The 17512-nt window shown below is 36.2% G+C and overlaps 2 protein-coding genes across 2 annotated transcripts; one reads left to right on the top strand and one right to left on the bottom strand.

The window, feature by feature from the left end:
- Positions 1 to 4888: 4888 nt before the first annotated feature.
- LOC123885897 lies at positions 4889 to 6063 on the bottom strand. The gene has a single exon (XM_045935237.1). It carries the CDS (start codon positions 5928 to 5930, stop codon positions 5019 to 5021), a length of 912 nt encoding a protein of 303 aa, XP_045791193.1. The 5' UTR covers positions 5931 to 6063; the 3' UTR covers positions 4889 to 5018.
- Positions 6064 to 16290: 10227 nt separating this feature from the next.
- On the top strand, positions 16291 to 17388 carry LOC123886099. The gene is made up of 3 exons (XM_045935439.1): positions 16291 to 16752; positions 16993 to 17122; positions 17366 to 17388. The coding sequence occupies exons 1-3, from the start codon at positions 16291 to 16293 to the stop codon at positions 17386 to 17388; spliced, it is 615 nt and encodes a 204-aa protein (XP_045791395.1).
- Positions 17389 to 17512: the final 124 nt, after the last annotated feature.

Genomic DNA, 17512 nt, shown 5'->3' with positions numbered 1-17512 from the left:
GCACAACAAAATCCGAAAGGCCATGTAAATGCTATCATCTTAAGAAGTGGAAAAGAATTGGACAAGCCAAGTGAACCAAAGTCCGACGCTCCAGCCATACACCAAGACTCCGGTAAGACAACCGAGGGAGAGAGTGAATCTAATTTAAAAGAGAAAGATAATAGTGGCGAAGAAACCATAGAAAAGAAGAAACCTTAAGTACCTCCGCCACCATATAAACCACCCATCTCGTATCCTCAAAGACTTGAGAAATCTAAGAGTGTGGGACAATTTAAGAAATTTGTAGAGCTTCTAAAACAATTAAACATAACTATACCTTTTACCGAAGCCATTACACAAATGCCCTTACACGCCAAGTATCTCAAATAAATCTTAACTAATAAGAGAAGAATCGAGGATGAGGAAACTGTCATGCTCACTGCCGAGTGTAGTGCCATTTTACAAAATGAAATGCCTCCTAAGCTAAAAGACCCCGGTAGTTTCTCCATACCGTGTGTTATTGGAAAATATGTTATCGATACGGCCCTATGCGATTAAGGCCAGTATTAAGGCCAACCAAAATATGTTCCTCGGACTGGTATTAGTTTAATGCCCATAGCCATATGTGAGAAACTAAAAATGGGAGAATTAAGGCCAACCAAAATGTCAATTCAATTTGCGGACCATTCTGTCAAATACCCCTTAGGTATCCTAGAAAACATACCAGTCCGAGTAGGTCAATTCTTCATTCCAACAAATTTCATAGTCATGGACATTAGGGAAGACTCCAATACACCTATTATCTTAGGAAGGCCATTCTTAGCAACTGTCGGTGCCATAATAGACGTTAAAAGAGGAAAGCTCACCTTTGAGGTAGGGGAAGAAAAAGTTGAATTCATTTTAACACAATTTATGAAAGCACCTGCTTTAGATGATAATTGCTACATGTTAGACGTCATCGAGGAATTTAGGAAAGAAATGGAGAATGATCAAACCAAATACTCTGAAATTCTAAAAACCCCCACTTCTCCACCAGAAAAGATTGTTGATGAAAGCTTCGAAGCTTCGCAAGATCCTACGCCGCTCCCGGTCAAACCTACTTTAAAACTCAAAACCTTGCCTGAAAACTTAAGGTATGAATTCCTAGATGAAAACCATGAGCGGCCTGTAATAGTAAGTGCGGACTTAGGGAAGTTAGAAACCGAAAAACTACTAAACACCCTAAGAAAATACCCAACCACCTTAGGGTATGACATCTCCGATCTTAAAGGAATAAGTCCTTCTATATGTATGCATCGCATCTTGCTAGAAGAAGACTGTAAAACCTCTAGAGAACCTCAACGAAGAATCAATCCCGTTCTAAGTGAGGTCGTTAAGAAAGAAGTGCAAAAGCTCTTAGACGCAGGGATTATATACCCAATATCCGATAGCCAATGGGTCAGCCCAGTCCATGTCGTTCCAAAGAAGGGAGGAGTTACAATTGTGACAAACACAAAAGGCGAATCCATTGCACAAAGAGTTGTGACCGGCCATAGGATGTGCATAGATTATAGGAAGCTAAACAAAGCCACTCGAAAGGACCACTTTCCTTTACCATTCATTGATCAAATGCTCGAGCGATTGGCTAATCATTCCTATTTCTGCTATTTAGATGGTTACTCAGGATTCTTCCAAATCCCTATTCATCCTGATGACCAAGAGAAAACCACTTTCACCTGCCCTTATGGTACTTTTGCTTACCGGCGAATGCCATTTGGACTATGCAATGCCCCTGCAACTTTCCAACGATAAATGATGGCGATCTTCGACGATTTTATAAATGACATCATGGAAGTATTTATGGATGACTTCTCCGTTTGTGGGCACAGCTATGAAAGTTGTCTGTCGAACCTAGAAAAAGTACTTGAAAGGTGTGTTAAAGTAAACCTTGTGCTTAATTGGGAAAAATGTCATTTCATGGTTCGACAAGGAATAGTTCTACGATATATAGTGTCCGATAAGGGGATTGAAGTAGATAAAGCTAAAATTCAAGTTATAGAAAATCTTCCACCCCCCAAGTCAGTAAGAGAAGTACGTAGTTTCTTAGGACACGCTGGTTTCTACCGACGATTTATTAAAGACTTCTCCAAAATCACCAAACCCTTAACTAATTTATTAATGAAAGACGCTGAGTTTCTCTTTAACAATGAATGCCTAAAAGCATTCGAACAATTAAAAACTGCCCTTATATCCGCACCAATTATCAAGCCACCCGATTGGAGTCTACCCTTCGAAATAATGTGCGATGCTAGTGATTACGCCATAGGCGCGGTTTTAGGACAAAGGATAGATAAGAAACTTCATGCAATCTATTACGCCAGTAGAACTCTCGACCCTGCGCAAATGAACTACGCTACCACCGAAAAAGAACTTATGGCCGTCGTATTCGCTATAGATAAATTTCGTCCCTACCTAGTAGGATCCAAAATAATCGTCTATTCTGACCATGCCGCTATTAGATACCTATTAAGTAAGAAGGACGCTAAACCTAGGCTTCTGAGATGGATTTTACTCTTACAAGAATTCGACCTAGAAATCCTAGACAAGAAAGGGACAAAATGTGGTAGCAGATCACCTATCAAGGATAGAAGGCATTGAGCCCGAGCCAGTACCAATCGATGATGATTTCCCTTATGAACGACTCATAGCTCAAATAGAGAGTACTCTAGCCGGATTTCCCTTAGAAGAATACGCTGCCATGCAACCGATAAGGGACGTTTGCTCCATCAAAAGTAATGTACCATGGTATGCGGATTTCGTTAACTATCTTGCAGTCGGAGTACTCCCATCAGAATTCACTTATCAACAAAAGAAGAAATTCTTCCATGACCTTAAAAACTATTATTGGCATGAACCCCTACTCTTTAGAAGAGGCCCCGATGGTATATTCTGTCGATGTATCCCAGAGGAAGAAATAAACAAAGTCATTTCCCAATGTCACTCTGCCCCTTATGGAGGGCACGCTAGCACCTCAAAGACCGTCGCCAAAATTTTACAATCTGGTTTCTTTTGGCCTACCCTATGGAAAGACGTTCACGTCGCCGTCAAAAATTGTGACCGATGCCAATGCACCGGCAACATTTCTAGGCACGACGAGATGCCACAAAAAGGCATTTTAGAGGTAGAAATCTTTGACGTATGGGGGATAGATTTCATGGGACCCTTCCCATCATCTGGAGGAAACAAATACATACTTGTCGCTGTCATCTATGTCTCAAAATGGATTGAGGCAGTGGCCTCTCCTACTAATGACACCCAAGTAGTGATTAAACTATTCAAAAACATAATCTTCCCTAGATTCGGTACACCCCGTCTCGTCATCAGTGACGGAGGCTCTCATTTTATATCTAAAATCTTCGAAAAACTATTACTTAAATATGGAATAAAACACCGAATAACAACACCCTACCACTTGTCGTACCCTAAATTTTGCCCACTCTTTTTGTCATATAGGATTTTGTGTCACAATTTTTCTTAAATATGTGAATTAGTCAATTTGGTAGTAAGGAGGATTTTTAAAAAGTTTTGAGTGCAAGGTCAAGGGTTCAGATCCCGCCTTAGTTAATTTTGCATATTTTTACTAGCATTATTTTTGTCAAAAAGTCACAAAAAAAAGGCAAGAAGAAGAACACGCATAACACACTTGTGCGTGCTAATCCCTCCCATTTTTCAAGTTTTTAGTTTTAATTTTCTTTCCAAATTAAAGAGAACAAAATCAATTCCTTCATCAATTCCAAATCATCACAATTAAGGTTGAACAATCTCTTCCGAAAATAACGCAATCAAATTCAATTCTCAAAACTTAATCCTTTGATAAATCAGTGAAGCAAGGGATAGAAAAGGGGGGAGTTTCACGCAAAGAGGAGGGGGGTAGAGATCAAAAAACCAAAAAAATGGACGTAAAGGAAAAAACAACGACACTGTTGTTACAGTGCAGCGCTGCCGTGCCTCACCCTTCTCCAAACCTTCTCTCCTGTTGTTTTTTTATCGCCGCAACATCATCACACATCACCACCTCCATCTCAATTCACTTCGTTCATAATAATCTTAGTCACTATAATAACAACCTTCATCAACAACATCACAACAATAACCACCACCCATTTCATTCATAAATCATCACAAACCACCACCCTAAAAAACCATCACAAATCAAACCACTAACTTCTAACCTTAAACCAAAACACCATAACAGAGAGGCAAAAAGAAGCTAAACTGAGAAAGATTGAACAAGAAGAAAAAGAAGCAGAAATCGATCGAAATAGGAGAAAGAAAGAGGAAGAAGATCGCAGCTTTCGCGGGAATCGCCGAGCCACCGCCGGACTGCACCACCGCCGTAGCCGCAAATCCGAATTCCTCCACCATCGAACGTGGCCGAAACCGCCGCTGGATTCCTCACCGTCGCGCGCTACCGGAATCGCCGCCGGTAACCAATCGTTCATCCTTTTTTATATTATGCTTTTGTGTTTGATTTGAAAATAGAAGCCTTGTATTGATTGCTGTTAGTTTAATGGATTGCTTTTCTCTGACTTTGTGGCGGGAAAGTTAAGTAACTTTCAGCAAATGTTGTTCTTTTAAATTGGTTCTTGACAAAACCGTTTTTAAAAGATTTTCTTTTAAATCGGTTCTTGACCAAACTGTTTTTAAAAAGATTTTTCTTTTTATTTTTAAACCTTGGATGGATGTTATGCTCTGATACCAGATTTTTCTAGCTAGGTAGCTGCATTTGCGGAAGGTAATCTTTCGAGGGTCTTTTGAATCCTTGAGAGATTTAAGTCTCTTTGGAGACATTTTTGAAAACTTCTAATGTCGTCTTCATCATATGTTTGGGTTTGTGATGCCCATTCTATAGTGCCTTCAAGGCGCTCTATATTATACTTAACCACATCATAGAATCCGTAGATATGTGTGGGGTCTCTTTCTAGAATCATTTTTAGAGTTTTTTGGTATTCTCTTAACTCTAATTCTAAAATGTATGCCCAAGTTGCTCCAGGCATCTCTTAGATTTTTCTATCTAAATTTTGGACTTGTAAGGATAGTCCTTCTATTGAACTATGTAGCTTACTTAGCTCTTTTTGTTCTGAGATATAAAAATCTCTTTTGGGTGGTGTTATTCTAAGGCTTTTGCTTCTAAATAACGATTTGTCTTCTGTTTCCTCAAACAGATCTCTGTCAGCTTCTATTAAAGAACAACTATTCCTTGCTAGGCTTCTGAATATAGGTGACTTTAGAGTCACTATAGGTGCAAACAATTCGTCAATATGAATTGTGTCTTTTCCTTTGAATTCTATACTATGATGTGAATTACTCAAGGCATAGTTAATTCTATAGTAAATGGTAAAGGGGTGATTACCTTTTTTCATAAAATTTTTGTTTTTCATTTTATAATGAAAAACTATAGATCTATCAAGATCCTTATCTTTTAGGGATAAACCAATTTGTAAATTTATATCAAATTTGATTTTACCATATTTTAGATTGCAATTTCCTTTTGCAATTGTTGCTTGATCTGTGTCTAGAATTCTAGAGTCTTTTAAAGCTATTTCTAGAGGTGAATTAATACCTTTCATAAAAGTACTTTTAATTAAAATCTGAATGGTTGATATATGAATATAACCAATTTTAGATCTTTCATTTTCTGAAAAGGTTTTAATTCTTTCTTTAAGTTGAGTTGTATCTATAGTAGATATAACTATATTTCCATGAGTAGAATCAATGGGAATTGCTTCTTCTCCTGTCATTATTCCAAATTTCAGAATATTTTTTCTTGAGAAAATATTTTTGAACATGTTATATTTTCTTTTGAAATTTTCTTCTGCAGTTAAAGATAATTCTGCACTTTCTATTTTATTATTACAGATAGCATCTGTGTGATAGCTAGATGTTTCTTCGAAATATGATACTTCAGTCATATTGATCTTTGAAATATTTTAACATGTATTTGAACATTATTTAAACAGAACTTTGATATTCTATAGTATTGAAAGATGTTAAATAAATTTAACATAAACATGTTTATACCTGATTTGATATTCTTGAATTTGATTTTGAATTGATGACTTTCGTCTTTGTTATCAGTCCACTACGACCGTCTATGATTCTTTCGAATTTTGATTTGTGAACGCTCCAGAGTATTACCTCAACGTTCTGATAGCTCCAGAGTATTACCTCAACTATCAACACTAAAATTCTAAGATTTTAGGAGAAATGAAAAACTTCATTCAAACTTAATTTCATTCTGATTACAAACGAGCATCAAGGCTCTTATTTATAGCGGAGTAGGACTCACAAGTGGTTCACATGTCCCTATCCGTGACAGCTATTAAAGCAAAAGAAAAACGCACTAAAGAAAACGGACAAACAATAATTTACATAAAGTAGATGCCTTAGTGATAAGGCAGTCTTATCCGACCCTACATAGTGGGTGGCTGCTTTTCTTTGTCTGCCACTACATTGTGATGTGTTGTTTTCCACTGAGTGCTTCTTTGTCGTTTTGTGCCGACGATTTTGGCGGACAGATTTCACACACGTGTCCTTTGTAACTTTGTGTAAAATTTCTACACAGTTCTTCTCTAATTACCATGGGTAGTTTTGTGTAGTCTTCCTTTAGCTGGTCAACTCTTTCTTCAAGATTTTTAACAGCCTGTAAATCTTTCTCCTTGGCTGGCTTTCTGGAATCGCTGTAAACGACTGTTGATGGATCGTCGTAAACAACCCTGTAGTTTGTTTGCTGGGTTAACCTGGTAACCTTTTGTCTGAAGTGTTTCATCTGTGCAATGTAACTGGCTGGGTGCCATTCATTTTTCTCTTTCGACATAGTTGGATATGTCTTGTTTGATATCCCTATTTTGATGAGATATTGTGGTTTTATAGTTAAATCCAGAGTAATTTCATCGTACCATGGATATGTTGAATCAATTTGAAGGAATATTTCTTTTCCTTTGGCAAAGAGATTGTTGAATTTTTGTACTAGGTTTTGAAGTTCTTCTGGAAAGTATTTGAGTTCTCCAAAACTTCTTTGTTCTTTTTCTTCGAGATAAATTGTGCTGATCAATCCATTTTGAAAGAATGATAGACAAAGCTGATTGTCTATTCCTGGAAGTAGGACCGTTTTTGAACATCCATACTTGTTTGTTGGGTAGAAGCAATCTGTAGAGAATTCTTCTATATAGTTATTTATCCATTTCCATCTAAGACTAAACTCTGTGAAAGTTGGGTCTGCTAAGTGGAATGTTTTTTGATGTTCTAGCTGGCGGATTTTATCAATTGACAGCTTCTTTTTTGACTCCATTGTTGAAGATCTTTGGATATCTTTTGCTGCTGTAATTTCCTTGTAAGGACCGTAAAGAGCTTGTTCTGCTTCTTTAATGGTTTTGTAGCCTTTGTGGCGTACATTTTTTCCGATGATGTGCTGTTTTGCTATTGCCCATTTTCTGTAGATCCCTTTCATTGGACCATCGAAAATGACATAAGCTTCGAACTTTCCCATTTCATTGTCTACGGGATCGTTTGTTTGGATGGTTGTTGACAAACCATTTTTTTCTGCTTCATCTTCTTCTTCTACTTCATCAGCCCATGATTTCTTGCTGTCTGAAGTTGTTTCTGAAGATTCTTGTTCCTTTTTCCAATCACTTGGTGCTATTGCTTCAATTGGAATCTTCGAGCTTTCTGGAGCTGAATACTTTACATAGTAGTTGTATTTTCCAGAATCTTGTCCAAGCAAGTCCCAATTTTCTTTGGTGTTGCTGCTGCTTTTTTCTTCAGTTGGTTCACTGATGTTTGTATTTGCTGTATATTGTTGCAAATTTTGTAATGTTGTAATTATCTCCCCCCTCTCAGAAGAGAGTTTTGTAAGACGCTGTTGAGTAGCTTCAATCTGCTCGTCTTTTTGTTTCAGATTATGTTGCAAGATCTTTATTGCTTGCTCCATTCCCGTGTAAGAGTATCTGCAAAACTGTTGTTTTCAGATTTTATATACTGAATGTATGGTTGAAATTGTTGTAATTTCATCTGCCAACGGATTAATCGTCCGCTTTTATAATCTGCTTTTATATTATATCTCCAGAATCCTGTTAGATATTTTGAATCTGTTCGCAAAAGAAACCTAGAGGGTAGAAGTTCTACTCTCCATTTTTCTAATACTCGAACACATGCAAGTGTTTCTAACTCAGCTATCGGATATCTTGTTTCTGTATCAGAAAAAGTTCCCGATATGTATTTACAGAGTAATAACTCTTTTTCTTTTATATTAAATTTAGCAGAGTAATCTACCAAATTTTGTTTTTTATCTGTCTTTCTTTCTTTCGAAATTAGATCAGATTGTATATCTGAGGTTACGCTCAGATTTTCACCAAACTCATTGAGTTTTAGTGTTGCTTTTCCGTTAGGGAAAGCTCTCATACATCCTGCCCATGTATCTTTGGATGCATCAATTTCGACAACTAGAAAGTCATCATTTGTGGGATTGTAAAGCTTTGGTAGGACTTGAATTTTACTCTTAATTGTTTTCACAATCTTAGTATCTTTGTCTGTCCATGACCAAGGAATTTTTTCAGAAATTTTCTTTTGTAAAATTTTTCTTTCTTTTGCCAAGTCTTTAAAAAATCCTTCATTGGCAATATAATTCAAACATCCTAAGAATCTTTGAATTTGTTTTCTATCCACTAATACATCAGGGAAAGCGGAAATCTTTTCCTGGGTATGTGGCGCTAAATTGAGTTCTCCATTATCTTTTATGATTACTCCGAGATACTCAATTTCAGTTTTACAAAGTTGTGATTTCTTTTTTGAAATAACAATTCCTTTTTCTTTAATTCTTAAAAGAACTATTTCAACATCCTTGATATGTTGTTCTTTTGTTCCTTTTGTAAAAATAAGTATATCGTCAATATATGCAAGGCATATATGGTCTAATCCTTGTAAAGAATTATCCATAAATCTTTGATATATTGAAGGTGCTTGTTTTATCCCAAAGGGTAAAACATTCCATTCAAAATGTTTTTGTGGCGGACATGAAAATGCCGTTAAAGGTTTTGTTTCATCAGAAAGTCTTAGCTGATAATATCCTGATTTTGCATCAAGGGATGAAAAATAGTTACAACCTTTAATTTTTTCAAAAATAAAATCTTTTCTAGGTAACCCATAAGAATCTCCAATGGTTGCAAGATTGAGTTTCTTATAGTTAATTACCATTCTTCTTTTCCCTCTTTTTATCTCGTTATGATTTTCGACATAAAAAGCTGGAGCTGAATGTGGGCTTGAAGAAGGTCTTATTAATCCTTTTTCAAGTAAATCTTTACACTCAGTTTTGAATTCTTCAACATCCTTAATAGTATATGGAATTCTATTAGGAACGTTGACTTCTTCATTCGGGTTTTTAAGTCGAATTATTATTAATTCATGATTAGTATTTTTCTGATTATCTAATGGATCATCAGAACAAACTTCATCGAGTCTTTCTTCTAAAGTTGAAAAGAATTTATACTCTTCCCAAATAGAACTAAGTTTTTTCAAATTGCCAGAAATCATTTTTAAAATTTCATTTCTAGTAATTATTTTTGTAGTAATCATTTTCTTTTCGTCTGGATTTCCAAGATTTTTCCATCGAAGAGAAATTGTATTACTCCTTTGAATAAAGGGTTCATATAATTTTAGAAAATTGTTTCCAATGATTAGATCAAGACCTGAATCATGTAAATAAATTGTAGGGATAAAAAACTTATATCCTTCAATTTCTATAGATACATTCTTAAGGCTAAACCATATTTGATGTTTTGACTTGTCTGCAACAACTATTTCTTTTGGCTTTTCTAATCTATCCCAGTTCCTAGAGATCGATTTTCTTCCAAAACAAAGGGTTGCACCTGTATCTATATAGGCTAAAAGGTTTTTATTTTCTAGCACTATTTTTATAAATGTTGCACTTGGATTTCCTTTACCAAGTACTCTCTTTGACATCTAAGTCTATCTCTGAATCTGTTTCTGTGCAGTATTCATAAATTTCCTCATCAGATTCTACATCTGATTCTATAGGTTCATATCCTATTGCGTATATGGCTTGTAGGACATTTTTCTTAGGGTTATCCCTTTTAGGGCACGCATTGGCATAGTGTCCTTCTTCATGACATAACCAACATGTGCATGATTTCTTATCTTGCGGACATATTTTTCTTTTAGGATAAGGTGGTTTTTTCCTAAAGAATTTCTTATCTCCTTTTCTAAATTTCTTAAAAGGGATTTTTCTGAATTTCTTTTTCTTATAAGACCTTATATTTCTTCTAGATTTCTTTTTAGGATTTCTAGAGTTACACCCATAGTTTCCTACTTTGTTTTGTAACTTATCACAGCAAAGTGATACTTTAGCTTCTCTTTTTGCTATCTTTTCGCTACATTTATCTGTGAGCCACTGTTTTAAAACAGTTATTCTTCCTCCTAGAGTATCATCTACCTTTCCTTCTGATGATATTGAGGTAAAGTATAGTTTGACTTGAGTTGACACTCCTCCTGGAAGCTTATCATAGAGGAGATCTAACAATCCTCTTGATAGTCTTGTTTCATTGTCTATGTTATAATAATAACTCTGAAATTCACAAATAAAGTTATCAATGTAACACATATTGCAAATTTTTAAATTAGTTATTTTCCAAAGATTTTGATTGGAAAATGCTGCTTTGGATTGGACGGTATCCTTCCATCCTTTGAATTCTTTGACTAGTAAACTATATACCCAGTCTGTAACTAAGGATCCTATTAAAGGCATAGTTCCAATAACTTGTGGTGGTAAATTTGAAATATATTTGAATGCATTTCCTCTAGTTTTATATTGTAGGTAATTGAAAATATCAACTGATCCTAAATTTCTTAGATCTTCATTTAGATGGATTAAAACATTATTTGTATTGTACCAATCTCTAAGATCCTTTGCAGTGTCTAAACTACAATCTATGTCCAAAACACCTTGTCCTTGAAAAGGGTTTTGTGAAGGCTCATAGTAATGAGGTACTTTTTGGAATTTTTGTTTGGTAAATTCCTTTTCAAAATCTGCAGGTCTTTTGGTACCTGAAGTTTCTCCATGTTCTTCTATTTTTACGAAATGAGGATTCTCATTTTCGTTTTCACTAGCTTCTTCTGAGCTAAAATCATAAATGATCTGATTGTTATCTTCAGATTTGTTATCAGGGATCTCCTGATTTTTTCCACTTATATCTAAAGAGACCATAAGTCTTTCTAGGTTTTCTAGTTGCCTATTAAGGGTTTCTTCTGTATCTTCCATTAAAAGTAAGTAGAAGGTGGTCTAATACTTAATTGTTTGGATTCAGAAGTTTTTTCTTTAGGTTGGGTTTGAATTTCTGGTTCCGGTATAACTATTGCTTTTCCCCTATCTTCCCCCCTCTTAAGAATTTGAGTTAACTCATCCTGAGTTAAATATCTTTTTTCTAAAAGTTCTAAAAGGTCTTCTATCCTTTCTTGACTCTTTCTTTGTTCTTCTAGAATCATATCTACCCTTTGATACCATTCTAGCTTAACAGGTTGAATTTCTTCAACAAGTTTCTCTTGACAAAGGTTTCTTATCATGTAAGTTATCATACATGCTATGTTGTTGAGTTGTGGATTTCTTGTATGAAAAAGGTGAGGGTATTTATGACTTTCATCTTCTTCATAGCAGGTGAAACTTTCGTTACTAAAACTCCATGTGTCATGGGGTTTATCTTCTTTAAATTGTCTTTCTAAATAGGATGTTTGTTTTTCTACCCTACTCTGAAGGTCAGAAAAGTTCTCCAGAATTTTCTGTAATCTAAGTGTTACACTATCTCCACTCATCTTGCCATAAATTTGAGGTTTTTCTGGAATAGTTTAACCATTTGTCTATATTCTTTAGACAGTTGTTCATCTATATTTTTATAGAAATTTTCTATATCTCTAAACCATCTAATCTGCATCTTGTAGAGATTAAGTTTGGCTAGGTTTGGAAAAAAGCTAATCGGGCTACGAATTATCTTTCTATTTGGACTTATTATCCAATTCATATTCTTTATCTTCTAAGCCAGTTGCTAAAAAATACTGATTTAATAGGTACTAATGTACCGGTGCTTTTAGATTAATCTAATGGTAAAAAAATGGTTGAAAGTCATGTGACTTTGGCACTCTAAAGTTAGAGAATATCTTTCCTTAGTTTAATTAAGAAAACCTGATTTGGGGAATTTGGAAAAATAAGAGAAGAGAGAACCGAGAGAGAAGTTGAGAGAAGAGAGAGAAAGAATTGAAATTGGGCAAAATCGGTGGGTTTTGGGTATTTATAGGGATCCGATCCAGCGCCCGATCACCCCCCGCAGTACACTCATCAGTGACCGTTGATCCTCATCAAACGGCCAGGCACGTTTCCCCTCAAGATCACATCAAGGCTGTCTGATCAATCAGACGGCCTGTGTTCTTTCCTGCTACCAGCACCCCCCTTGCATACTTTCTGCACCCCATGTGATATTTATTTATTTAATTTGATTGATTCAAACCAAAAATAAAAAAATAAATAAAACATAATAAAAATACTAAACGAATGAAAAAGGAGTGGATTGACGTATGACTACCTGTTGGGTATAAATTTGGTACTTATTAATTAAAGATAATTAGTAGGTCCAAAATTTACTTGAAGGTTACATTAGTAAAATGAGGCTTTCAAATGGTGTGTCAGAGTTTCGATCATGTCGAAATGGAAGAAGGCCTCGAAGGCTTAGAAGGGCATGGTTGAGAGTGGCTTTGTAAAAAACTTGTCGAAAGTACAGATGGAGTCGAATGGCTAGTTGGGTCAGGCCCAAAAGGAGCAGTAAAGGCCCAATAAGCATTGGCGCGCGCTGGAGGAATGAAGATTGAAAGTGGAGAACGTGGGTCGACGTGGCAAACAAAAGACCGTCCAGATGATCGAGAGGCAGTTACCACTTTGCTTTAGTATTTATAGCAGTTTTTCATTCAGAACAAGGGTCACAAAATTTTACACAAAACTCTCTCTGAAATTCTAAGTACTCAGCGTTCGAACGAAAGGAATATCTGAGGAGAAATGTATGTTTTGTGAACCATTCATTTGTAATTGCTTTACATTCAATGCAATTTACTTTCCAGCAATGTTCTTTAGTTTAATTTAAGTGTTTGCTTAAGAAACTGCTGTTTCGAGGCGATTCGAACTAGCATTTTCTCTTATTATTTGAAATCGACTTAATTCTTAAGTGTTTGTTTTTCTCTCTGAAAACGAACATTCAAACGTTTTTCTAAGTAAACAAAACACAAAATTGTCCTGAGATTTACTAGTTGGTCTCGCGAGTTTAAATACTTAAACTAGCGGTTGTTTACCAAATTTCCACGTAAACAAATTGGCACGCCCAGTGGGACTGGTTTTGTGTTTGTTTAAAATATTTTGTATGCTGTGGAATGAGAAACCTGTTACTTGCTTATAACTGACGATAGGTTAGGTTATGGTTAAAACTACCCAAAGATCTAACTCTAATAGAAATCAAAGTTCTAGCGCAATGAGTAGTGAAGCAAGTTCGAGTGGTGGAGTCGATCCACCCCCACAGAGTTTAAACACGTCTGGTTTGGTAAACGTTCCAATATTTTCCAGTCCAACAATCTCGAATGTTCATGATGTCATTCCAACTATGCCAATAACAACTATGGCAATCCCGTCCGTGACTGCTGGTCTTGGACGCTCGAAACCACCATCAGGTCCTAATCTCATGTATGGGCCTCCCCCTACACTTGGCCTTGGGATGCCAGTTTTCGAACCTGATAGGTACACTTCATCAAGGGTGACTCCCACACCCTTAACTACTACGTCTGTGTTGTCTCTAAGGCAACAAATGGATGAGAGTAATCATGAAATGGTTAATCTTTTGACGCAACAAATTGGTACTGTGTTTAATCCATTAATTCAGAATACCAACGAAAGTTACCAAATGTTAGCATTCCAAATGAGTCGAATTGCTGATTTTTTTGGTACACCCCCTCCACCTCCCAGAGTAAATCCTGTTACACCCCAAGTGATATTACCTGCAATGTCTGCAACTCCAGTATAACAGAGGCCAACTTATGTGGCCAATGAAACATTTCCAAACCCAACACCTACACTAGTTGCACAAGAGGAAACTTATTACCCTCACGAGGTTTGTAACACCCAAACCCCTTAACGCGAATTTATTGAATATAAATAAATCAAACACTTAAGAAATTAAGGCGTCACGATCATAATGCAAAACCACGGCACAAACATGTCATGCTAGCACAGCGGAAATTAAAAGCGAGTAATTACCATAATGTATATCATACAATGATCATAATTGTTCACACAATATCCCTAGGCTCTAGGCCATATCAACAAAGGATATTATGTTTACAACCCAAAAGATAGGATTAGCAAGGTCAATTATGCCATCACGGGCTTAAATACAAATCAAGCGAATATCCCGACACGGTATTACACCTAATCAGAGCAACAAATACAACCCATCAAAAAAATATCTAAAGGAGTAGTCTAAGCTAAACTCCTCACCAAAAAGTGTGCTACACCAAGCACGAGCAACGCCTCTAACTCTGAGCCGGATCCTCAACCTGAGAATCTGAACCCCCAACGGTCCAGCACATAACACAAAGCATGAGAGTTAGATCACATAATCAAAATATAAGTGTAAGCAAAAGGTACTTAAACACTCCTTCAACAACAACAAGCATATTCATAATTTATAAACATGCATCACCATTAACTACTCAATTACAAGTTCTAAACATGTATAATCAAGTACCAAATAATCAATCTACAATTCATTACACTTAGCCAAATTATATGTCACATATCACTTATCAAGTAATGCACACATATAACCTAATGCAACTCTAATGCTTAAACTTCATGAATGTCAATCCTAGACATTACTAATGCATGTGGTACCATCTTCTTTATTAGAGTATCTCACCTCTAATATCCTTCTTTATCGGATAAATATAATCCGATATACTTCTTTATTGGAATATCCAATATCCTATTTAATTCATGAATGCATGTATATGTGTTCATGAATTCACTCACAAATAATTAGCATAAGCTCTTCATTTATTATGTGGAACACTATCCAACATACTTCATCATTAAGATTTAACAAAACCTTAATATTCTTCATTTATACTTCATACATGATTAACAATCATTATAAGCATCAACAATCATCAACAATCATGTAAGAATAAGACACTGATTCGAAACTACATGCAAAGGAAGATCGCAGATGAAAAACTGGTGCAAACTGCAGTATTTCCGCCTGGGGCGGAAATTTTTACGTTTGAGGCGGAAGTTTACGCCTGAGGCGCAAATTTTTACGTTTGAGGCGCAGAAAAATCTGAAAGGTTGGCTGCTCACTGCTCTTCCGTTTCAGGCGGAAATTATTGCGCCTGAGGCGGAAAAACATGCGTTTTCTACACAAAAACGCCCAAAAATCCCATTTTTCATGTTATAAATCCCAAAAGAGTTTGTATTCAAGCAAAACAAACATATCTAAACACAAAAGGACGGTTCATTTCTCAGATCTACGCCATAAACATCGAAAAAGTAAAGATTGACACTTTTTCATCAAAACTCTCAAGAACACAAAGTTCTTGAGTTTAATCCATTAGAAAACTCGTTTTAACCATTATTTCCGTTCATTAATCATGTTACAAGCATGTTAAACATATTAAGAACCTTAGGAACGATTTCCATCAAGAAAATCCATTCCAATCAAAAACGAAAATGGGGTGGAGGAAGTTCGGGTAAGGAGAAATCGACATTCTCCCCTTCCTCGAATCACCCACGACTATGGAACCTACTCTCATACCTGGATTCGAAGAAAACTCGAAGATTTGATCTTGATTCTCCTCACTTTCCCTTGCCCTAGCTCTTGAGCTCTCTTCTCTCTCCAACTTGTCAAGAACAAGAACAAATGAAATGTTCTCTCTTGACTTGGCCATATGGCCGCCCCACTCATGTTCACAAGGCCCATTGGGCCTCAAGCCCAATTGGCTTGGCCCAATAACACGATACTCTCACTATCGCTTAATAACTAAAGTACTCGATAAATAACTCTAGTTATTAACTTAATTAAAATTTCTAAGTTAATAAAATACTTTAACACATAAAAATTATTAATTTGAAAATTGGGTCGTTACAAGGTTAACCAAATTCCTCAAGTGGTAAATCAAAATCCTCCAGTGTTTAACCCAAATCCTCAAGTGGTCCACCAGAACCCTCCAGTGGTAATGGTCAGGAGGAACCAGGATCCTGACGAGGTAGTGCGAGAGGTTCAGAACAATAACTTACTTGGCCAGAATAATTTGGCTAGCATGGTCGAAACGATTTTGGCCCAAAATGGCCTAAACACAGGTTGTCGAAGGCCAAATTTTGTTTCTGCCTTCAATGAATATGTGTTGCAAACAAAGTTGCCAAGAGGTTGGAAAGTCCCAAAGTACACTAAGTTTGCTGGGGACACTAGCGAGTCGACTGTAGAACACATTGCTAGGTACTTAGCTGAATCTGGGAATTTGGCAAATAATGAAAATCTGCGAATGAAGTATTTTCCTAATTCGCTTACCAAGAACGCTTTTACTTGGTTCACAACTTTGCCTCCCAATTCGATTCATAGTTGGGCCCAATTGGAAAGAACTTTCCATGAACAATTCTATATGGGTCAAACCAAGATAAGTCTGAAAGAGCTAGCCAGTGTAAAAAGGAAAAACCAAGAGTCAATTGATGACTATTTAAATAGGTTTCGTTTACTGAAATCCAGGTGCTTTACCCAAGTGCCTGAACATGAGCTGGTAGAAATGGCTGCTGGTGGCTTAGATTATTCGATTCGAAAGAAATTGGATACCCAATACCTTGGAGACATGTCACAGTTAGCTGACAGAGTGAGACAAATCGAAAGGTTAAAGGCTGAAAAAGCTAGAAATTCTAAGTTTCAGAAAAAGAAAGAAATTGGTTTTGTTGATTCTTATGATAATGAAATCGATTATGAAATTAGTGATGAGTACTTAGAATTTGAAGACAGTGATATTAATGTGGCTGAATTAAAGCCTGGGCCTCCTTACACATGTAAGTTGTTAAGGCCGTCGAATGGAAAAAATCCAGTCGAACCAAAAAATGATAAGTTCGTCACAAAAACCTATACCTTTGATATTACAAAATGTGATGAAATTTTTGATTTATTGGTAGTTGATGGCCAAATTGTTGAGCAAAAGATATGAAAATACCACCAATAGAACAAAGAAAGAAAAGAGGTTATTGTAAGTTTCATAATTATTTGGGACATAAAACTTATCAATGTGTTGTTTTCAGGGACTTGGTACAAAAAGCGCTGAATGAAGGAAGGCTGAAATATGCTGATAAGGCAAAGCCTCCAATGAAGGTGGATTCAGACCCTCTACCAACTGCTGATGCCACCTATGTCGAAGTGTATGACTGCAACATGGTTGAAGTTGTAGA

Source organism: Trifolium pratense, linkage group LG5, assembly GCF_020283565.1.
Source record: "Trifolium pratense cultivar HEN17-A07 linkage group LG5, ARS_RC_1.1, whole genome shotgun sequence".
Classification (NCBI taxonomy): Eukaryota; Viridiplantae; Streptophyta; class Magnoliopsida; order Fabales; family Fabaceae; genus Trifolium; species Trifolium pratense.
This window is presented reverse-complemented; position numbering and strand designations above follow the sequence as displayed.

Excerpts from the sequence above, each read along its gene's own strand:
- LOC123885897 (XM_045935237.1), bottom strand. The coding sequence starts at position 5,930 with ATGACTGAAGTATCATATTTCGAAGAAACATCTAGCTATCACACAGAT.
- LOC123886099 (XM_045935439.1), top strand. The coding sequence starts at position 16,291 with ATGGTCAGGAGGAACCAGGATCCTGACGAGGTAGTGCGAGAGGTTCAG. Across the intron at positions 16,753-16,992 it reads GTCTGAAAGAGCTAGCCAGT|AAAAAGAAAGAAATTGGTTT; the intron begins GTAAAAAGGAAA and ends TCTAAGTTTCAG. Across the intron at positions 17,123-17,365 it reads GCCTGGGCCTCCTTACACAT|GGACTTGGTACAAAAAGCGC; the intron begins GTAAGTTGTTAA and ends TGTTGTTTTCAG.